Source organism: Narcine bancroftii, chromosome 11, assembly GCF_036971445.1.
Source record: "Narcine bancroftii isolate sNarBan1 chromosome 11, sNarBan1.hap1, whole genome shotgun sequence".
Classification (NCBI taxonomy): Eukaryota; Metazoa; Chordata; class Chondrichthyes; order Torpediniformes; family Narcinidae; genus Narcine; species Narcine bancroftii.
Window position 1 is genome coordinate 10,825,478 of NC_091479.1, and position 23,442 is coordinate 10,848,919.

General features: G+C 43.1%; 1 protein-coding gene across 4 annotated transcripts in view; it reads left to right on the plus strand.

Moving 5' to 3' along the window:
• LOC138745503 (sorbitol dehydrogenase-like) overlaps nucleotides 1-23,442 on the plus strand; it is a 45,257-nt gene that overhangs the window by 7,350 nt on the left and 14,465 nt on the right. For 2 of the 4 annotated variants that reach the window (XM_069902586.1, XM_069902584.1), the window contains exons 2-6: nucleotides 1,382-1,415; nucleotides 9,109-9,273; nucleotides 10,031-10,190; nucleotides 19,171-19,289; nucleotides 21,094-21,159. In XM_069902586.1, the coding sequence (XP_069758687.1) occupies nucleotides 9,123-9,273; nucleotides 10,031-10,190; nucleotides 19,171-19,289; nucleotides 21,094-21,159 (496 nt within the window). In that variant the 5' untranslated portion in view covers nucleotides 1,382-1,415; nucleotides 9,109-9,122. Of the gene's footprint in view, nucleotides 1-1,381; nucleotides 1,416-8,009; nucleotides 8,142-8,545; nucleotides 8,653-9,108; nucleotides 9,274-10,030; nucleotides 10,191-19,170; nucleotides 19,290-21,093; nucleotides 21,160-23,442 lie in introns of those variants that run through there. The other 2 variants (XM_069902587.1, XM_069902585.1) reach the window with 2 other exon arrangements.

The window sequence follows — 23,442 nt, forward strand, 5'->3', positions numbered from 1 at the left end:
ATAGAGGGGGCCCCTGTGACATCTGCTCCCACCAAATATTGGATATATGGCTCAGACCTGTTTGAATTCAGCGCTGTCTATAAGGAGTTTGTACGTTCTCCCCATGTCTACATCAGCTTCCTCTGTGTTCTCCAGTTTTCTTGCCCTCCAATACATACTTAATTTGTACATCAATTGGTGCATTTGAGTGGCACGGGCCTCTGGGCCGTAAGGGCCTGTTATCGTGCTGTACGTCTAAAAATGTTAAGGGCGAAGAATCTCTAAAATCTATTGTTTCAGACAGACCTAAGCTTGTGGATATTCCCGGAAAAACCCATGGATCCCAAACTTCAAATGCAAGCATGGCAGAATGGGTGCCCAGTGTTCCTGAAGGCAAAATCTGTGTTTATATAGCGTCCTAAAACACCAGCAAGCATCCATCTGCTGCAGTCACTATTGTAATGTAGGAAATACGTCTTGAGTTTTCTATGAACCACAGTTGAGCTTTTTTGTTTTGCTATATTAATTGGTTTCTCAACAGCTAGGTGCTGTTCACATCTTCCCAAAACAGCTCATATAAAATGGCAAAATCTCCAGCTTTGGAGGGATTTATGTCAACCCAGAGTGACCATTCAAGACCATGGAGCAAGCCTCGAAAGCAGAACCTTCCTGGACTGGCACCGTGAAGGAAGCATGTCTACTTCCTCAGGAGTGTGTGGGGGTTTGGTATGACATTGGCAAATTTTTACAGAAATTTCTTGCAGCTGACTACCTGCCACATAGTCCGGTATGGGGAGACACCAATTTCCATGAGCGTAAAGCCCTGCAGAAGACAGTGAACACAGCCCAGGACATCACGGGCAAAAACCCTCCTTGCCATCGAGAACATCTACAGGGAACGCTGCCATCGGAGAACAGCAGCAATCATCAAGGATCTGCACCACCCAGCACACCCTCTTCTCTGCTGCCATCAGGAAAGAGGTATCGGAGCCACAAGACTCGCACCACCAGGTTCAGGAACAGCTGCTCCCCCTCCACCATCAGACTCAACGACAAACTCAATCAGGGACTCATTTCAGGACTTATTTTTGCATTTAATTGATTTATTTTTCTCTCTATTATACAGTCAGTTTGCTTACATGTGTACATTGTGTTCAGTTTTTTTCTGTACTGCCAATAAGTGGTAATTCTGCCTGGCCCTCAGGAAAAAGAATTTCAGTTGTATGTGATGTCGTGTATGTACTCCGACAATAAATCTGAAATCTGAATCAATTAGGTATATAGATGCCACACATTGCTGTGTTAGAGGTTAAATTAGTAGTTTAATCTGAAGATTATGATTTTAATATCAACGGCAAATGATCAAACCATTCTCAAGTACCTATGTACCTTCTCTTCACAGGAAGATATTCCAATCCCTGAACCAGGCCCTAATGGTAAGTCTCATTATTCTTCTCAATTTTCTTTTGTGTTACAATACTGTTTTTTCCCTCCAAATTTGGGATTCTAGGTAGCAAACAGTTCAGAATTGAAAGTACAAATCCTGCTGTGCATTTATAAAACACAATTGCAACTAAAATAATTTTGCAATCCATATGCTCATAGTGTATTCATTCTACGTTACTTCGGTCAGTAACTGAACGTGAGAATAGGAGCAGGAGTCGGTCACCTGCCCCCTCGAGCTTTCTCAGCCATTCAATGTGATTGATTATGACTCATCCGATGACACCCACCTGCCTTTTCCCCATATCCCTTACTATGTAGAAATCGACCTAACCTTGTCTGAAATATATTTACTGAGGTCGCCTCCACTGCTTCAATGTACAGAAAATTCCACAGATTCACCACCTTCTGGGAAAAGCAAATCCCCCTCATCTCTGTCCTAAATCTACTCCCCTGGATCTTGAGGCCATGTCTGGCCCCCTCTACCAAAGTAAACATCTTACCTACCTCTCTATCTTATCCATGCCTTTCATCATTTTATGTTTCTATAAGATCCCCTCTCATTCTTCTAAATTCCAGTGAGTATAGAATCTCTCCTCCTCTCTCAGGAATCAACCTGGTGAACTCTGCCTCCAAAGCCAGTCCATCTTTCCTCCAGTAAGGAGACCAGAACTGCACGCAGTCCTCCAGATGCGGCCTCACCAGGACCTTGTACAGTTGCAGCGTAACCTCCCTGCTCTTAAAGTCAATCCCTCTAGCAATGAAGGCCAACATCCCATTTGCCCTCCTGATAGCCTGCTGCACCTGCAAACCAACCTTTTGTGATTCATGTACCAGCATGAAGATGTTCTCCATATTGTTTCACTCTCTTCTTCTTCTTTGGCTTGGCTTCGCGGACGAAGATTTATGGAGGGGGTAAAAAGTCCACGTCAGCTGCAGGCTCGTTTGTGGCTGACAAGTCCGATGCGGGACAGGCAGACACGATTGCAGCGGTTGCAGGGGAAAATTGGTTGGTTGGGGTTGGGTGTTGGGTTTTTCCTCCTTTGCCTTTTGTCAGTGAGGTGGGCTCTGCGGTCTTCTTCAAAGGAGGTTGCTGCCCGCCAAACTGTGAGGCGCCAAGATGCACGGTTTGAGGCGTTATCAGCCCACTGGCGGTGGTCAATGTGGCAGGCACCAAGAGATTTCTTTAGGCAGTCCTTGTACCTTTTCTTTGCAAACTCCCAATAATCTTGCAATTTCTACCCTTTCTCTGGTAATGTCAATTAAAAATTGCAATTCAATTTCCTGTTCGTTCTTTCAGGGAGTGCAGGTTACATCACATTCGTCCCCAGCCAACCTCTGTTCACTTTCTTTAAGTTCCCATCTTTTGTTTCCGTCATTAACCCTGAAATGGGGCTGTGGTTGGTTGGCATGCAATAGTTTATTCAGTAAAGAGCACAGGCAGAAAGCCTTGAAATCATCTGTCCTGAGGACTGATGAATGAAATATGGATTTATAGTTACTGTGTAATACAAACAAGGGTATTAATTCAAGGAATTGAAGCATTGCACAATTGAAGTCTCCATATCAACACAGAGAAGAGAATGATGTCAGAATTTACTGTCATGAACATGGTTGTTTTGCAGCAACGTTACAGGTACAGAATTACTACAAATTTCATTTTAAAAATCCATGCAAAGGAGAAGAAATATGAGGTAGTATCTGTGGTCTATTGTGCATTCATAAATCTGAAGAAGCTGTTCATCTTCAAACTCCTGAAGAGGGCAGGGGCCTGGGTGGTGAGGGATCCTTGAGGATAGAGGCTGTTTTCTCGAGACACCACCTCCAATGGATGCCCTCAATGGACTGAAGACTGATGCCTACGAAGAGGCTCTGGCCAAGTTCGCAACTCACTGTAGTCTTTTCCTGTCCTATACAATAGCCACACCACACAGTGATGCAGCCAATCAGAATGCTCTCCACGGCATACCTGTAAAAATTTGGTGACAAACCAAATCTGCTCAAACTCCTCACGACGTATAGCCACTGGCGAGCCTTCTTCATGACTGCATCGACATCAAGATCTTCAGAGAGGTTGGCACCCAGGAATTTGAAGTTCTCAACCCTTTCTACAGCTGGCCTCTTGCATTCTCTTGAATTCTGCCCCCGCCCCCCCCCACCAAAGTCCACAATCAGCTCCTCAGTTTTGCAAGGTTGTTGTGACATCACTCAACCAGCTGATCCATCTCACTCTGTACACTTGTAAATTGCCGACACACAGGAACTAAGTCCTGACTCATGAAAGCTGCTAAGGGTAGGATTCAAAGAATATCTTCTTAAACCTCGTTAAACCATTAGGCCAGAACGTTTAGGGAAGAATGAAGATTTTGACACTGCTAAAATACCTCCCGTTGTACCTTTAAAATTCCCACATGAATGCAGAAGGCCCAAACAGCTCAATTGACAATTTTCCAAATGCAAGCCTAGAAGAGGAAAGGAGTATGAAATTACGGAAATTCCCTAACACTGGGAATCCTGCCAGAGGGACTTGAGCCACATTATGAGACAAAAAGTTCGTACTTTTCAAGAGAGAGGAATGGTTAAGAGGACCTTGGGAGATTGTGGGATGATTCACAATTCTTGAACTTATCGAATTTACTTCAGGCTTTTTAATTGGTTAGAAGTGTTCTTGTGTGGTTTAAGTTTTGAAAATATTTAATAATATTTAATTTTTGATTAATGGTTCATAGAATTAGATATAGAAACATTCTGACTTATAGGTGTGAGAGTTAGATAGAACCTATTGACTTGAGTTAAGAAGATGTCAGAGACTTTTTGTAAAAATTAAAAATGTTTAAACATACATTTTTAAAATTAAAATTTTAAATTTAGACATAGAGCATCGTAACAAGGCCTTTCAGCCCACGAGCCGGTGCTGCCAATTCACTAGCAACCCTGTATGTTTTTGAAAGGTGGAAGGAAACCGGAGCCCCCCGGGGGAAACACAGTGAGGATGCACAAAATCCTTACAGACAGCGTGGGATTCAAATCCAGTCCCAATCGCAGTTGTGTTGCGCTAACCACCACACCAAACGTCCCTCAATTTGTTTTATGGATAGGGCATATTTAGCCCTCTCCTCCAGCCCATGAAGCTGGAAAAGACAGAACTGTTACTGGGATTGGAGGGCTTGTGTTACAAGGTAGGCCTGACGGGATGGGGTGTTTGATTTTTACCCGCAGAGCACAAGAGGCTGAGAGGTGACCTCATGGACAAAAATAAAACTATGAGGGTCATAGATGAGGTAAATAGTCAGTTTGTTTCCCAGGGTAAGGGAGTTCAAAACTAGAGGGCTTAGATTTAATGTGAGAGGGAACAGTTTTAAAAGTGACTCGAGGGTAGAGGTGGGAAGAGTTTGTGTTTGAAAGACAGGTCTGTGGGTAAAAAGGGTGTGACACGGTTAGCACAACATCATAACGGGACCAACGACCTGGGTTCGAATCCCGTGCAGTCTGTAAGGAGTTTGTATGTTCTCCCCGTGAATGCGAGGGTTTCCTCCCACCCTCCAAAACCAATGGAGTTTGCAAGTTAATTGGGATATTGGGGCAGCATGGGCTCGTGGGCCGGTAGGTCCTGTTACCGTGCTGTGCGCTTAAATTAAATTAAAAGGTTTAGAGGCAAATGACCTGGACAAATTGGACCGAAGGGCGTGTTTGCACGCTGTATAACACTATGACTCCACAGCTTCCACTTTCCAGTAGCTCAATTAAGATTTTTGACCTCCTGTAATCAAATTGGTGAGGAAGCAGATTGGGAAACCAGATTGGAGAAATTATCCCAGAACAAATTTTGTACCAGTGGAATAGTGAATTGTTGAAAGGGAAAATAGAAGTACCGATTTTAAAACATTTATTGAAGATATGGAACAGGATCCATGTGGAGAGAGGAATTAAAAATGATCAAATACTCGAAATGATGTTGAGACAAAGGTACCTTTCACTTTGAAAAGTTGGTACAGTTAAAGGTGTACAGAGGATAAAAGACTGTTTTATAGGATCTTTTTTTGACTTTTCAACAATTAAAAGAGAAATATGACATGCAAAATCATACAATTTATGCATATTATTAACTTAAATTGTATTTAAAAGAATACAATTTGAATATTTAATTATTACGAAAATGTATATAAAATTGCAAGATACTCGAGAGAAAAATGACATATATGAATCAAAACAATGATAGAAAAAAGATTTAAATATACAAATTGAAGAGGAAACATGGTCTAGATTGTATCGAGAGAGTGTGACAAATGTTAGATATCAAATAGTTCAATATAATTTTATACATCACTTATATTACACGCCATATAAATTAAATGGACTTAACTCCAATTATTCTGATGTGTTTTTGAGGTAATTGAGTCTGGTCCTGTGTAAAAGTGGAAGGGTCCTGGAAGGATTTGAATATATTACCAGGATAAATTATGGAGATAAAGATACGAGAATATTTTTACTTGGAAATATATATGAAGCAGATACAAAATTGAAGTGGGATAAATGTCAAGAAAAATTTCTGAGTAAAGCAATAGCGACAGCAAAGAAATGCATTGCAATAACGTGGAAATCGGAGGATTTTGTAACAATGGAACATTGAAATGCAAGGTTGTATAGCACTAGAAAAAAATTACTTACAGCTTAAGGAATCAGATTGGGGATTTTTATAAGATTTGGGAATCGTTTATGGATTTCAAGAATATAAGTCCATCCACTTTACCTGCTGCTCTCAGTTAATAATTAATAAAAAATAATGAGTACATATTAATTTTGATAATACCGATTAATGTATAGATATTGGTGTTTTTCTTTTTTCTTTCTGGGGGTGAGGGGGGGTTGGGGGAGAGAATAGAAAAACTTATTGTATCATTTTGTATTATGTTGTTATTTTCAGTGTTTGCATTGATGCAAATGATAAATAAAATTTTCCAAAAAAAAAACCATTCCACGTTCCAAACTGCAAGGTCATGCTGATGTGGCAGGCTTCAACAATGAGAAGCCGGTCAGACTCAGCTGTAAGTTGACAATGAGAGAGGGTAAGTGTCCTAGATTGCTATCTGGCCTCATGAGGAATGATGGACGGGCTCTGCTTGCTACAATGAGAGGTGGCTTGATTGAAACCCAAAGGATCCTGAGGAGTCCTGGACAGGGTAGATGGAAGAATCCAGATCTGTGGATCAGTGGGCTCATCAGTTTAAAGGCAAAACATTTCCGCTCAGAGTGCCGTGAATCTTTGAAATGCTGCACAACGGGCAGTGGAAGTTGTATCTTTGAATATCTTTAAGGCAAATGTAGCTAGATTTTTAAAAAAAAATTAACTTAGAGATTTAGCACAGTAGCAAGACCTTCCAGCCCACAAGCCAACACTACCCAAATACACCCATGCAACTAATTTACCCTGAACCACATACATCTTTGGAATGTTGAAGGAAACTGGAGGACACGGAGGGAACACTTGCAGATACGTGGAGAATGGACAGATACCATAGAGGCAATGCCAGATCGAACCTGGGGTCACTTGCCCTCTAATAGTGTTGTGCAAACCACTACCCTAATCGTGCCCACCTTAACCATATAACCATTTACGGAGCGGAAACAGGCCACGTTGCCCTTTCGAGTCCGCTCCGGTTCACTGATTTTGTGCGCCCTCTTCAGGCATTGGTCCCGGGAGATCTTCATTTAATAACGGTGGACCTTGTGCCACCCTATTATCCCTTTCTTTCCATATCTCTATAAAATGCATCCTCAAGTGGTCAGCTCTTATGAACTTTATCACCTGATAGGTCTTAATGAATTACAGTGGTGTTAAAGACAGCCCATGGTTAATGAAACAAACGGTAAAAAAAAACCAATTAGGCGTATAACAGTTTCTTTATTTTACCTTGGTAACGCAAGCAGGAGTGAGGAGTGACAAGAAAGAGTTTAGTAACTCATCTTCGACACTGAACCCTCACTCAAAGCACCTTTTGGGCAGAGGGTCTGCAGGAGACCCTTAACGGGTTTCGCACGAGCTTCACCAGGGGTGCAGTGCTAATTTCTCAGGCGCTGGAGCCCACCAAACACAGCGACAGGGAGGGGCCAAAGCCACCCCACGAGGTGCCTGAAGCGGCCCCGGGAGGTGCCAGAGCTGTCCCCTGAGGTGCCGGAGCGGCGCTCCAGTGAGCTCCCGCAGAACTGCACCCCTGAGTTACACACACCTGGCAATTTCATGTTACCATGTGGTGTTTAGAAATTGTCTGGGAATTATCAGAATGTCTTTTACTCAAGGTATATTGACATTCTTGTGGAGATAGCTACTATCTCACTGCAGCACCAATGTTAAGAAGGCATTTAGGTTCCCACCATCTTGCAAGCAGCTACTGTATTTTCTCACCTAACGCATTAGCCCTTTGTTAAGCATATTCAATCAACATTCTTTCCCAGTAGAGAATTTTCCCATACTCCTCTCTCTGTACCTCCTCCCCCTGTTCTGTTTTCAGAACTGTTTTCGGAACTTCGCTCTTCTCCCAGCCCGACCCAGCATGTTAATGATTTCTCTGCCTACAACTGCAACATAACCTCCCAATTTCTCAGCTCAGTACTCTGGCTGATGAAGGCCAATGTGCCACCCAACCTCTGTTCCCTTTAAGCTGTACGCGCGCAGACGTTTTGCAATTAGCACACAAAGGGAATTAGTGTGTACACCAAAGGTGAGTTACTGAAAATAACGTAATTAATAATTATACTTATTGAAAATAATCTCTTAGCAAACTATTTCTGTTACCTAGTTAAAACATGCCAATAGAATTTTATTAGCCGTGAGAGAGAGGCTGGACCAAAATGACCTTGAAACAATTCCAAATTTACATTTGCACAAGCATTCGGTGCGCACAGACTTTTGTCACAGTAAAAAAATTTGCACAACGTAAGATTTTTGCGCACACTGTCGACTAAAAATTAGAGGGGACATTGCACCCTAAGTACTTATCTTCTAGAGGGTAGACAGGATTGAGGAGCTGAGGTTACGTTTGATTGGTCACGAGCTGATTGAATGGTGGGCAGATTTGATTTACTGCCGCTGCTCGTAACTGATGCGTTCGTCTCCAACCCACAGAAGCTTTGAACAAGGCGGCCAGCAAGTTCTTGAGTGAACAAGATGGAGGGCTCAGCAGTCAGAGCAGTGTTTCGGTTTGGGACCCTTCATTGAGACAGTCTTGACAAGTAGGTCGGACATGAAATGTTGACTTCTCTCCGTAGATGCTATGTGGCCCATTGAAGCTGTCCAGCTTTTCTTTATTCACCCAGGACCTCACCTTCAGCACTTTTGATGTTTCTTGATGGCAAGTTCTTGCCCAGTGAGTTACCTTGCATTTTCCAGAGGGTGGCGAATCTGTGAAATTCTCAGCCCATTGAAGCAGTTGAGGCGACCTCAGTAAATATATTTAATACAAGCTTGGATAGAGTTTTACATAGTAGGGGAATTAAGGGATATGGGTGGAGATGAGCCGATCATCATATCAGCCATGGTCAAATGGAATGGCAGAGTAGGCTCAACGGGCCGGATGGCCGACTCCTGCTCCTATATCTTATGTTCTTATGTCTTTATAACAAAGAAATGTTCTTTCTTAAGTACATTTGACAACGTCTGATTGTTTTTCTCTTCTCCTGTGCTTTCAGAAGTCCTGCTGCAGATGAATGCTGTTGGGATCTGCAGATCTGATGTCCATTATTGGGAGCATGGAAGACTGGGAAGTTTCTACATGGAGAAGCCAATGGTTCTGGGACATGAAGGCGCTGGGACTGTGACCAAAGTGGGATTGGGAGTGCAGCATCTCAAAGTAGGTAAGAGAACGGCAATGAGGAAGTGTACAGGAGGAAGATAAATCAGCTGGTTGAGTGGGATCACACCAACCACCTTGCGCTCAATGTTAACCAAACGAAGGAGATGATTCATTACTTCAGGAGGAAGTCAGGAGGACATGAGCCAGTCCTTATTGACAGCTCGCAGTGGAGAGGGTCAAGAACTTCAAATTCCTGGGTGCCAACATCTCTGAATATCTGTCCTGGAGCCTCCATGTTGATCCAATCTTGGCTCACCAGCAGGACTTTGAGGAGATTCAGTATGCCACCAAGGACTTTTACAAATTTATACAGGTGTACCGTGGAGAGCATTCTGGCTGGTTGCATCACTGTCAGGCACAGCGGTGCCAATACTCAGGACAAGAAAATATTCCAGAAGGTTGTTAACTCAACCTGCAACATCATGGGCACCAGTCTTCACTCCATCGAGGACATCTTCAAAAGATGGTGCTTAAGAAAGCACCCTCAATCCTCAAGGACTCCCATGACCACCCAGGCCATGCCCTCTTCACTCTGCTACCATCGGGAAAAAGGTACAGGAGCCGAAGATGAGCACTCAGTCAACATAGACAGTTACCTCTGATAATCTGTTTTCCGAATCTAGCCTGAACGGATCCAATTAAATTAAGACTTCTTACCACTGAGAAAATGTTGTCAATAAAACTACATAAATACCATATTAGAAATAATGTAACATATTACAGAGAATTACCTAAACACTTTATTTTCTTTCTTTCAGGGGATAGAGTTGCCATTGAACCTGCTTACCCTCTACACAATGACCAGTTCTGCAAGTCTGGACGCTACAATCTTTCTCCAACAATGTTCTGCTCCGCCACCCCGCCCTATCACGGGCAGTTGTCCCAGTACTACGTCCACAACGCAAACTACTGCTTCAAGTGAGTACTGAGGGCGATGGTAGATGTCTGTTATCCACCGGTGTTTTTCTTCACCTGAACTTCCCTAAAATATTGGGCCTAGTTTGGGAATCATTTTTATCACAGTAACAGACCATTTCGGCACACGAGCCCGTGCTGCACAATTTACACCCTTGGCACAATTCGATTGGTGGGAGGAAACCAGAGCACCTGGGGAAAACCCACATAGCCATGGGGGGAGAACTCCATAGAGACAGCGCGGGATTTGAACCCTGCTCCCAATGGCTGGCACTGTAAAGGCATTGCGCTAATTGTAGAATTGTGACTGTGCAGTAGGGTGACCGTTGATTGGAGGCACAATCGAGTGCATTTGCTAGAATCTGGAGCAGATTTCACGCCCCATTGCTGATGTTCAATCCACTGAATTCTTCCAACAGATTCTTCGTCACCGTTCACTCCCCCTCCTGTCACTCCTTCCTTCTTCCAAATTATTCTCATCACATGTCTTGAGTGCTTCTCTTTCACTACACCTCCAAGGCAGAAATTCCAGAGCTTAATTATTCTCTTGTGCAAAATAAGGTTTTACATCCCTTCCATCTTTTTCCAGATCCTACTGGTCCTTGAAACATCCCCTAAAGGGCCAGTGTGGTTAGCGGAGTGGTTAAGACAGTGCTGTTATAGGGTTCGAATCCTGCGCTGCCTTTAAGGCATTTATATGTTCTTCCCGTGTCAGCGTGGGTTTCCTCCGGGGACTCAATCAGGGGTTGTAGGTTAACTGGGTGTAATTGGGCGGCAAGGGCTCGTGGGCCGGAAGGGCCTGTTACTGTGCTGTATGTCTAAATCAGTGGTTCTCGACCTTTTTCTTTCCACTCACATCCCTCCTTAAGTAATCTCTATGCCATCAGTGCTCTATGATTAGTAAGGGGTTCCTCAAGGTGGGATGTGAGTGGGAAGGGAAGGTTGAGAACCACTGCTCCAGACCCAATTGTTACTGAAATATTTGGCTGAGAAAAATGGTCATTGGCCCATTTCCTTTGGAGCTATGAAACCGTGCACATAATGAGTCAATGAGGTACAATTAAAACAGTGATTCTCAACCTTCCCTTCCCACTCACATCCCACCTTAAGCAATCTCTTACTAATCTCTCAAAGGGATTACTTAAAGTGGGATGTGAGTGGAAAGAAAAAGGTTGAGAAATACTGGTGTAAATTTAAAATTTAAAGAGAATAACTGCCCAATGTAAACTAAACATTATTACTTCTAATAAGTCTTCTATCTAACTGTAGCTTCTGACCTTGTCGATGAAGTCTTTCATTCTTTGAACCATCCAAGTAAATTTATGAGACCTTGCTTCCTTCCTACCAATATTGGATGCATTAATCCTGCTACTTCCTTCCAAGGCTTTTGGAATGTTGAAAGTAAAATAAATAACTCGCATTTATTTAGAAACCGATAAATAATTAACAGCAAATGTGTGTCTCTTTGGCATAAACCCCAGCAGGAAAAAAATGTACAAGTTACCAATGAGAGATTTAAAAATAGTGTTTGATGAAAGGATAGGGCATATGACATTGCAAAATGAAACAATAAGTACGAGAATTTAAAACTATTCAGCAAAAGCCACCAAACCATCCGTATGGAAATGAAAAGTGGACACAAAATAATCTGGTGAGAGAAGTGAAGCTCGTTGTAAAACTATTGATGCGTGAGAAGGAAAAGGTGGGCAAATGTTAACAGGTTCCTCACAGACTGAGATGAAAATGCCATTGAAGTTGAACAAGTTTTGCAGTTAAAAGATTGAAAATATTGATGAGCTGAGAGAAGTTAGCCTTAATGGAAAGCAAAGTGTGGGTTGATTACCCCTTATCCGAATTCTTGAAATTCGAAAGGATCCAAAATCCGAAACTTCTTTCGCCTGTGGTCCCATAAGGTAACGCATAATAGAGTTCAGAAATGCCAATCGGAGACTTTGTCAGTAAAGCTGGCAATCTTCTCTTAGATGTCCAGAATGACCAATCCTGACCTGTGCACAATGCAGCAGTACTCCAGTATTATATTGTGCTCTAGTAACGATGGGCCTAGACCAAGGCATCACAGACATGGGTTCAAATCCCTCCATGGGAGTTAGAAAATTTCAATTCACTTAGCTAAATAAATCTGGAACTTAGTTCTGGAATAGGTGATAGTGAAAGGACTGGATTATTAGAAAAGATTAGCCCATCGCCAGTGACCCGGGTTCAAATCTGGCGCTGTCTGTAAGGAGTTCGTACATTCTCCCTGTGTCCATGCGGCTTTCCCTCGGGTGCTCCGGTGTCCTCCCACCCTCCAAAAATGAACGGGGGGTGGTCAGTTAATTTGGACAGCACAGGTCCTTGGGCCAGAAGGGCCTGTTACCATGCTGTGCATCTAAATTTAAGAAATTAAGAAACAAACACATATTTTTGAAAAATTCCGTTTCACTAACGGAAAGCAAATAAATTGCAGCTAATGTTCTCATTTCTGACGACCTGAATTCTTTTTTTCTTTCACAAATGCTGTCTAATTCGTTTAGTTCTTCCAACATTTTTGGTTTCTGCTTCACTAACCCTAACCCTAACCCTAATAAATGTTTGGCCATGATCCATGGACAAAAAAATAATCACACTCCATATCTACAAGTCGCAATCTCTGTTGAATAGTTGAACAAGAAAATCTGCAGACGCTGTGATTCAAGATTCCTCTTCTGTCATGTAATAGTACAAAACGTGTAATATTACATGAAATTGCCTTCTGCCTGCATAAGGTGGGCAAAGAGCCTCCATTATTGTTGACCCTTGCAGAGGAGCAAATGAGAGTCCTTTCGGAGTCACTGAGTGCCCGTGGATTCGCTTCCGGCGCTGCCTCACACACTCCTGTTCTTGTAGTTTAAAACTAAGCGCTGGAGAACCTCAGCAAGTCACGCAGTGTTTGGCGAGAGAAGCGAAGAGAGCAACGGTCAATGCAGGGCAAGGGCTTGGATCCTTCCGGGGGGCCTGGAACTGGAGCTGGAAGACCCACGGGGCACAAGAGGGCAGCGGAGGCAAGTAGCAAGGAAGCACAAATGGCTGTGGAAGTGAGTATGTGGTCATAGAACTTGAGGCGGCAGGGATTTGCTGAGTTTCTCCAGCATTTTGTGTACATTTCTGTTGCAAAGCACTTTCAATCCTCCAATAGTGAAACGTTGCAGAACGGTTGCAATGGTCTCTGCTGGTGTGCACTCGGAGAGAGCAGGGAGCAGAGACACAGTACTCCTCTGCAGGGTCCTAATGCCATCACCTTCATACAGGCTTTAAATGACCTGTTAAAAGAGCCGACCGTGTCTTTGTGTAAAATCCTGCAACTGTGGAGTCTGGGCGGCGGCCCTGCTCATCAGCGGCCTCGAATGCTTGCAGACTCATAGAGGAGCAGCAGACTGGTGCAGGGCTCCAGAAATGGGGAGGAACACCCCCAGTTAAAGTAGGAGAAGCATGGGAGACAGCCCTGCAGGACGGTGACCACGGCAGCGGGACGGGCGAGGGGCTCAGCGGCCGCTGGCGACTGGGGGTAGCCCGCGCAGGCTGCGAGCTAATGGCGACTGGCTCATGGAATCAGGCATCGGAACCAGGATTCAGGAGGGAGCTGAGGGCAAGAAGGGCCCCTGGAAGGTTTTTCTGAAGGCTCCAGTTTCCTCCCACCGTTCAAAATGTACTGGGGGTGAAGGTTCATTGGATGTAATTGGGCGGCATTGGACCATGAGCAGAAAGGGCCTGTCACCCTGCTTGATGTCTAAACTTAAAATAAAAAGTTTGATAAAAAAAATTTAAATTTTTAATAACTTATGAGGCTATCCTTAAATCAAGCAAATTATTATAAATAGATATTAAGCCTCTTTAGGTAAAGGCTAGGAGAAGGCGACTCTGACTTCAAATCCCTGGGCTCGGCTTGCCCAGCCGCCAGTACCTGGAAAGGTCTCTAGCTATGGGCAAATAGCACGCATCAGTCTGGCAGCTATGACAGTTTCCCTAGCGGTCCGCAGCAGCAAACTCAGTGGGCGAAGGATCCGCCAGGACAACGGCCAGCGAGCATGGTCTTGGAACAGACCACTGCGGGGCAATCCCGCGGCACTCTGGACGTCGTGCCTTGCACTCCGCCAGGCCCAGTGGCGCGGGACCCAGAGGGAGGAGTTTGTCCTGGGCAAGCACTCGCCTCCAAGTCCTTGCCCCAGCACATAGTGTCTACAGCTGTAAAGCTACAAGGCACCGTGTTCATCTTTGCTTGCGAAGGGATGAGAATGTTATAAATTAAAAAGGGATCGCCAGAAAGTCAGGGATCTGAGACTGAACAAAATGTCTAATTTGTCAACATATTAGGTAAGTTAAATTTTACCCTCAATTGTTCAATAGAAGTGAAATTATTATCAATAAAAAGGCCTTTGAAACATTTAATACCCCATCTGTCCCAGTACTTGTTAAAATCAAGAATGACTGGGAGCAGGATTTGAACCTTTCATTCTCTCATGGGGACTGGGACTCCATTTGTAATCTGATTAATACAACCTCCCATTGTATCCGGAGCTCCGGTTGCCGAACAGGATTCTGTGCGGCCGCAGAGGCTGCGGGAGCACTGGAGGCGAATCCCTCAGTGACTCTGAACTGACTCTTCTTTGCTTCTCTCTCTCTTGCCATAAGGGGCACTGTGAAATACTTTGACTGACGGCAGATCTTGTGTCATTTTACATTTTCTGTGCAATAAAAAGAATATTGAAAAATCGCAGAGAAGAAATTGCTTTGTAATTTATTCTGCAGTTCACTGCAACGGTTTTCCTATCAATCCATGTTTATTATGGATGGTCGAAAATGATTTGGGTGTGTTGTGCAATCACAAGAAGAACGTGCGCTTTACCAAGAGTTATTTTGAATGATGTGAACTCATCTGATATACCAGATATCAGTCCATTGTCCTGAAGTCAAGTATGCAAGAATTTTGTGGTGATCTTTTCTTCTTTCCACCACCCCCATGGGGTGAAAACATCTCTCCTCATCTCTCTTATCCTCTGACCATTCTCAGTGCAGATCACACCATTGTATTCTGTTGAGATTGCTACTGCTTGACATTCCCCAGACCTGTGCTGCAGCCGAGCCCAGAACTGAGTCAAGTGCCTTTGATCACTACAACGCCTAATGCAGGATTGGGACATCATTGTTGAGTTCTCCTGACCATATTTGTGCAGTTTGGCTACCCTCCTTGACTACCAGGAAATCAAGGACTAATGGAACGGAAAGAGAGCAGAGGTGAACGGAAAGAGTGTTGGATGTTGCCGAGACTTCTGGAACTGAGTTATGGGGAAAGGTTAAATAGGAGCGTAGAAGAATGAGGGGAGATTTGATGGAGGTATACAGATAATGAGGATACCTGGATGTCCTCATGTTGCCTTTTTGTAAATGCAAGTTGCCTTTTTCCACTGAGGTTGGTGAGATACATTTGGGCGGGTACATGGATGGGAGGAATATGGAGGGCTAATAAATTGGGACTTGGCAGAATTTTGGCACAGACTAGAAGGGCCAAAGGGCCTGTTTTCTGTTCTGTAATCTTTCCTTTCTTTTCAATATTTTTATCAAAATTGAATTTGAAGTTTCACATTGGTAAATAAGAATGTATATGTCAAAAAAATAGAACTATGTCCGGCTTCTGCTCCTTCTCGTTCTTGACGGCAGACATTTTGGGGAGAGTCGAAGGTGAGCACCGATCAAAATGGGCAGCACGGTTAGCGTGACGCTGTTACAGCGCCAGTGATCGAAACTGGGGTTTGAATCTCGTGTTGTCTATAAGGAGTTTGCACATTCTCCCCTGTCTGCGTGGGTTCTCTCCAGGGACTCCGGTTTCCTCCCACTGTTTGAAGCGTAATGGGGGTGTAATTGGGCAGCATGGCTCGTGGGATGAAATGGCCTATTACCGTGCACCATGTCTAAAATTTAAAATTAAATTTAAAAAAATTGAAATGTCCCACCCACACTCGAGCCACCTGCCTGCATTTGGCCCATGTTGCTCTGAACCAGTGGTTGTCAACTTTTTTCTTTCTACTTACTTAGCACTTTAAGTATTCCCTAGGCCATTGGTGCTCTGTGATTAGTAAGGGATTGCTTAAGGTGGTATGTGAATGGAAAGAAAAGTTTGAAAACCACTGTTTTAATCGACCCTCATTGACTCGTTATGTGCACGGTTTCAGAACTCCAAAGGAAATGGGCCAAATAAGAATTTTTTTCTCAAGCAAAACAATTGGGTCGAGAGCAGTGATTCTCAACCTTCCCTTCCCACTCACATCCCACCTGAAGCAATCTCTTACTAATCACAGAGCACCGATGGCAGAGGGGTTAGTTCAAGTGGGGTGTGAGTGGACAGAAAAACCACTGTTCGAGGAGAATGAGGCGCTGAGGTCTACCAATGCACCTCTCTCAGCCTCAACTGACCTTAACAGGGTCGACACAGTAAAACCTTCCCAAAATATTAATTCAAAAAATTATACCTTCTTAAAATATTTTTATTGGTGTTTATGTTATAAGCAATTAAACAGTACAGTTTTATATCATGCTCGAATATTCAAGAGAAAAGAAATTATTACAAAAATTTCTTCCTCATGATAAAAAATCCACAGAACAATTATATTAAAGAAACAGAATTTAAAGACACACAAGAAAAACCCCCAAAAGAATAAACAATTAATTGAAAATCCTACCACCAAGCAAGGTTAATAGTTAACATGGAGGAATCAAATGACAAGAATTGGGAGATGGACAGCACAGCACCGAAGTTACAGAACCACCTGAATTCTTAAGATTATGGACAATAGTGTATAAATGGGCCCCGTGTCTTTTGGAAGTTCCTATTTCAGTCTTTGATGGCGCATCTAATTTTTAACCATTGTGTGTGTGTGTGTGTGTGTGTGTGTGTGTGTGTGTGTGTGTGTGTGTGTGTGTGTGTGTGTGTGTGTGTGTGTGTGTGTGTGTGTGTGTGTGTGTGTGTGTGTGGGTGGAGTATTATCTTTCCATTTCTTCAAGATTACACGTCATTGAAGTAAAATAGAAATTTCGGTTTTGAAGTCAGTAAAACATCATCTTCTTGAAATGATCCAAATAGAGCAATTAAAGGGCAAGATTTGATCTTGACAATCACCGATAATGTTTGAAAAACATCTTTCTAATTTTTTTCTAAACTAGGGCAAGTCCAGAACATGTGAATCAAAGAGGCATCGCAATTTTACATTTGTTACATCGAGGATTTATATCGGAATAAAAACAAGCCAATTTAACTTTAGACATGCGTACCTTAAATTGCACAATGGGAGGTTGTGACAAATGGAGTCCCAGTCCTCACTGGAGAACGAAAGGTTCAAATCCTGCTCCTCATCGTTCTTGATTTTAACAAATACTGGGACAAATGGGATATTAAATGTTTCAAAGACCTTTTTATTCATAATAATTTCACTTCTATTGAACAATCGGTGGTAAAATTTAACTGACCTAATACTCGTTTTTAATGTTTACAAATTAGACATTTTGTTCAGTCTCAGATCCATGACTTTCTGACAATCCCCGAGGCGAACATCCTTGATTTACAACTTTCTCATGAAGGTTTAATATCTCTTATTTATAATAATATGCTTGATTTAAGGAAATAAGTTTTAAAAAAATGTAAATTTTTAAATCAAATTTTAAATTTAGACATAAAGCACGGTAACAGGCCCTTTCTGCCCAAGGGCCCATGCCGCCCAATTACACCCAATTAACCTACACCCCCGGCACATTTTGAACGGTGGGTGGAAACCGGAGCCTCCGCAAAAACCCACGCAGACACTGGGAGAACGTACAAACTCCTTACAGACAGTGCGGGATTTGAACCCCAGCCCCAATCTACACTGTAACAGCGTTGCCCAAACCACTATGTCAAGTATAATACCCGAACCTTAATATCCTGTGGTTTAGCGTGTCCCCCCAGGAAATGGAAAACAGCCTAAAACACTCGCATAACTCCTACCATCCTACCACTAAATATTTTTCCACTGCAACTTACATTTGGGAAGCTGGATTTTAATAACATATTAAAACAATAAAAATGTATTATATACATGGCAAACATAACTTAAAATGAAGCCAACAGTCGCCATTTGTAACAGCTGAAAGGATTTCTTGGAAAGGCTCCAGACTCGTGTAAACAGCCCGAACACAGTCCTTAACAGTAGTTTTGTAAAGGAAGAATGGGTTTGTAAATTAATGAAAATTCTTGCAGAACACTTCATGTCAATGTTTATGTTATATTACAACATAATGTTACACATCAGTAAATCAATTCCAAGAAACTGGTAAAATGGAACTCAGCACCATGTTTGTTCCTGTAAAAGAACCCATACCAAGTAATCAACAGTATTTTGCCGTTACTTGAATTGGATAAATTTCAAATAATCAAGACTGTGGTGCTTAGTAGTGTGTCTAACAGCATCACTCCACTGGAGAAGTGGGATGGTTGGGGCAGGAGGCTCTCAGCAGTAAGTGCCAACTTGGACACAGTGATTCTACAGCAGCTCAAAACCTACATTGTAAGGGAAAAAATCTGGGAATCGTCGAAAATACCCAGTCACGCCAACATATATAGTAGGTCTGTGTCCCTCCCTCATCACCCTCCCCTCTATTCAGGCCTACATTTTGCTCATACCTTGATGAAAAGCTCAGCCCTGAACTGTTGGTTATGAATCTTTATATTTCAGCTGTTTGACCAGCTGAGTTTCTCCAGCGATGTGATTTTCCTTCAGTCACTGCATCTGAAGGCTTTTGCGTTTCACACCATATGGTTTTGACTTGGTTTCATAGTAATTTATGAATGATGGATATATTTCATTGGAGTTAACTTCCGCAATTTCCATTGTGCAATTTGATCGATAGATCTGACCTCCAGATTACTGATACAATCAGGTAATCACAATGAACTGTAATATTTCTGCTTTTGTTCTAGGCTTCCTGACTGCGTGAGTTGCGAAGAAGGGGCTTTTATAGAGCCTCTGTCAGTGGCGATCCACGCCTGTCGGAGGGCACGGGTAAAAATGGGCAGCAAAATCCTAATTTGTGGAGCAGGTATGCAGGCATACCCTTCCTCTTCATATCAGACCAACATTTAGATAGAACATGATTAGTGATTATTTTCAGCCAACACACAACATTGAGAGGGGATTTCATGGAGATGTATAAAATTCTGACAGGAACAGATAGGATAGACCAAACTGTTTCTTTCCACTCACATCCCACCTTAAGTAATCCCTATTCCATAGACCCGTGGTTTTCAAATGGCCCCCCTAAACTCACATCCCACTTTAAGTAATCCCTATGCCATCGGTGCTCTTTGATTAGTAAGGGATTGCTTAAGGTGGGATGTGAGTGGGAAGGAAAGGTTGAAAACCACTGCTCTAGACCCAGATGTTACTGAAATATTTTGCTTGATAAAAATTGTCACTGGCCCATTTCCTTTGGAGTTCTGAAACCGTGCACATAACGAGTCAATGAGGTACGATTAAAACAGTGGTTTTCAAATTTTTTCTTCCCTCACATCCCACCTTAATCAATCCCTCACTAATCACAGAGCATTTATGGCATAGGGGATACTTAAGGTGGAATGTGAGTTCGGGGGGAAGTTTGAAAACCACTGCAAAGGGGAAATTTATGAATAAAACTTATTTTGATTCTGCAGTGACTTTGCATTTGGTCAGAATGGGGAAGTTCAAGGCAGCTGATGTTTCAAAGCCCACAAAATCTTCTCTTTCCCAGAATACATCAGATCCAATTAAACATTCTTGCCTTTCAAGTGGGAAAGCAAAAGATTGATAGATACCTTTAAAACAATGATTTTAAAAGATACCACCTTAAATAAGCCCATTGCCATAGGTGCTCTGTGATTAGTAAGGGATCGCTTAAGGTGGTATGTGGGTGGGAAGGGAAGGTTGAGAACCACTGTTTTAATCGTCCCTCATTGACTCGTTATGTGCACGGTTTCCGAACTCCAAAGGAAATGGGCCAATGGCAATTTTTCTCAAGCCAAATATTTCAATAACAATTGGATGGTTCTCAACCTTCCCACTCACATCCCACCTTAAGCAGTCCCTTACTAATCACAGAGCACCGCCAGCATAAGTGAGTGGAAAGAGACAGTTTGAAAACCACTGGGATAGATGAATCAGAATCAGGTTTAATGTCGCGAACGTGTGTTATTTCACCACAACACTATTCTGCATTGCAGTTCCAAAATTGTTCTAAATTACAGTTCTATAAATATAACATTTAAAAATAAATAATTAGTGCAGAAAAGAGAAAAAAAAGTGGGGTCGTGTCCATAGGTTCACTGTCTGTTCAGGAATCTGAGGGCTGAGGGGGGAAGTCTAGAACAAGGGGTCACAGTCACAGTCTATGGGTGGGGGGTGACTGAGATGAGGAGAGTTGTGAACTTTTTTTTAGAATTTAGACATTAGCTCGGTAACAGACCCTTCTGGCCCTTAAGCCTGTGCCGCCCAATCATACCCGATTAACCTACAACCCCTGTACGTTTTGAGGGTGGGAGGTAACCTGATCACCTGGAGGAAACCCACGCAGGCACGGGGAGAACTCCTTATAGGCTTGGCCGGATTGTGGAACTCTCTACTGCAGAAAGTTGTTGAGGTCAATTCATGAAATATATTTGAAAGAGAGTTGGATCTGGGCCTTGTGGTTAAAGGGATCACAGGGTATGGTGAGAAAGTACAAAAAAGAGACAGAATTTGCATGATCAGCCATGATCATATTGAATGATAGAACAGGTTTGAAGGGCTGAATGGGCTTCTATTTTTCTCTGAGTTTATGAATCCATTTTCCTCCTGCCAGAACATAACCAAAATTTGTATCATTTATTTAGGTCCAATCGGACTTCTGAATCTACTGGTTGCCAAGGCAATGGGAGTGGCTCAGGTCGCGATTTGTGGTAGGCCTCAGAGTTTTCCCTCTCCCTGCTCATTTCTTTGCAACCCCTCCTATCGTTTCACTTTTTTGACCTTTTCCTGATGATCCAGTCGATTATAAAGAATGATTATTTTGATTAGGAGAATCATTTTATTCACTGAGATATGGTTTCAGGCCCAGTCCTCAATCCATCTCTTGGCTTGAACCCGATTTCTCCTGAGATTCCTGTGTGGGGAAAGTAGGTTCCAAGAGCATTACTACCTTCGAGAATTTTCTTATTTCAGCCCACACCTTAGCTGTTGGTGACATAACATCAGTCCTGACAGTCCTGACAGTCCTGACAGTCAGTCCTCTTAGGGGTAGAGACAATTACAAATAATAACAGCAGCATTACCAGTGGTGTCCACATCCCGTCAACAAACCACAGTAAAATCCCCGTTCTCCGAAATTCAAGCAACTGGCAGCCTCAAGAAACCGGCATAAAAATTACAGAAAATAAATAGGTCTAAAAATACGAAAGTTTAAAATTGCTGTCCCCCCTAACAGTTAGTTCATCAATCTATGCCACGCACAATCTCAAACAACTGGCCAGTTCACTTATCTGGCATCTACTAATCCCCGTAGGTGCCGAGTTCCTGGGGTTTTTTTTGTATCTGATTGATGTTCCTTGGAGGCTGATTTCATGCAGAACCTGGATTCCGTGAACACATCACAGCTTTGGGTAGGAACTTTTCTACTCAGGACCTCAGGAGGATGCAGAGAGTTGTGGAACCAGCTTGGGCAATCCTGCGCACCTACCTCCCCTCCGCCAACACCGTTGGCACCTCCTGGTGTTTCAGAAATGCTGCCGGCATTTCTATGTCTTTTCCCCTCTCCTGTCGGGGCAAAGATACACCCCGAGTTCATGAAAAGAAACAAAATCATAAGACCATAAGATATCGGAACAGATTTGGCCTATCGAGCCTGCTCCACCATTCCATCATGAGCTGATCCACTCTCCCTCTCAGCCCCACTCCCCTGCCTTTTCCCCATAGCATTTAATACCCTGATTATTCAGATCTTTGTCTTAAATACACCCAACAGCCTGGTCTCCACAGCTGCCCGTGGTAGTGAATTCCAGAGGTTCACCATTCTCCAGTCAATGAAATTCCTCCAAGTCTCTGTTTTAAATGGATGCCCTTCAATCCTGAAGTTGTGCTCTTGATTCCTTGACTCACCTTCCATGGGAAACAAATTTGCCACATCTACTCTGTCCTGGCCTTTCAACATTCACAATGCTTCAATGAGGGCCCCCCTCATTCTTCTGAACTCCAAAGAGTCCATGAGCCATCAAGAGTTCCTCATACGCTTATGCCGTCATTCCAGGAACCATTCTTGGGAAACTTCTCCACTGCCAGCGCATCATATCTTAAATAAGGAGCCCAAAACTCTACGCCGTACTCCAAGTGAGGCCTCACCAGTGCCTTATAAAGCCTCTGTGCTCTTACATCATATCCCTCTCGAAATGAACGCCAACATTGCCTTCGCCTTCCTCACCACCCACTCAACCGGAGGTTGACCTTTAGGGGATCCTGCATGAGGACTCTCAAGTCGCTTTGCACCTGTCCAATTATTTCTTCTGACAAGGTACACTTTCCAACATTGTAGTTCATTTGCCACCTCTCCCTAATCTCCCTATCTCTTTGCAACCTCTCCATTTCCTCCTCACTACCCGCCCCTCCACCCATCCTTGTATCATCTGTAAACTTAGCCACATACCCACTTATTTCACAATCCAAATCGCTAGCATACAATGCGAAAAAGAAGTGGCCCCCAACACCGACAAATACTGGGTAGGATCCCTTTACTCCTGCATTCTGTTTCCTGTTGATCGGCCAATACTCCACCCACACTCGTATCTTTCCTGTAATTCCCTGGGCTCTCATCTTGACAGGCAGCCGCATGTGCGGCACCTTGTCAAAGGCCTTTTGAAAATCCAAATACAGGTACTCCCCGACTTACGACATTACGTGACTTACATCCATCCACATGTGCCCGTTCTGTAGGCGCACTAGAAAGATGACAAGTGAGAGGAAAAACTTATCTCTGGGCCAATAGATCCACTAAGAAGCTGAAGAAGACACTAACTTTGGAGTTAAAAATGAAAGTTATCAGCCAGTATGAAGAAGGAAGAAAGGTTAATAACATTGCACACGGCCCTGATGTTGTCTCATTCCACCATGTCAACAATTGGAAAGGACAAAGAGATAAAAGGTTCTGTAAGGATGAAAAGCAATGGCCAGGGCCCATTCATGAAATGGAAACC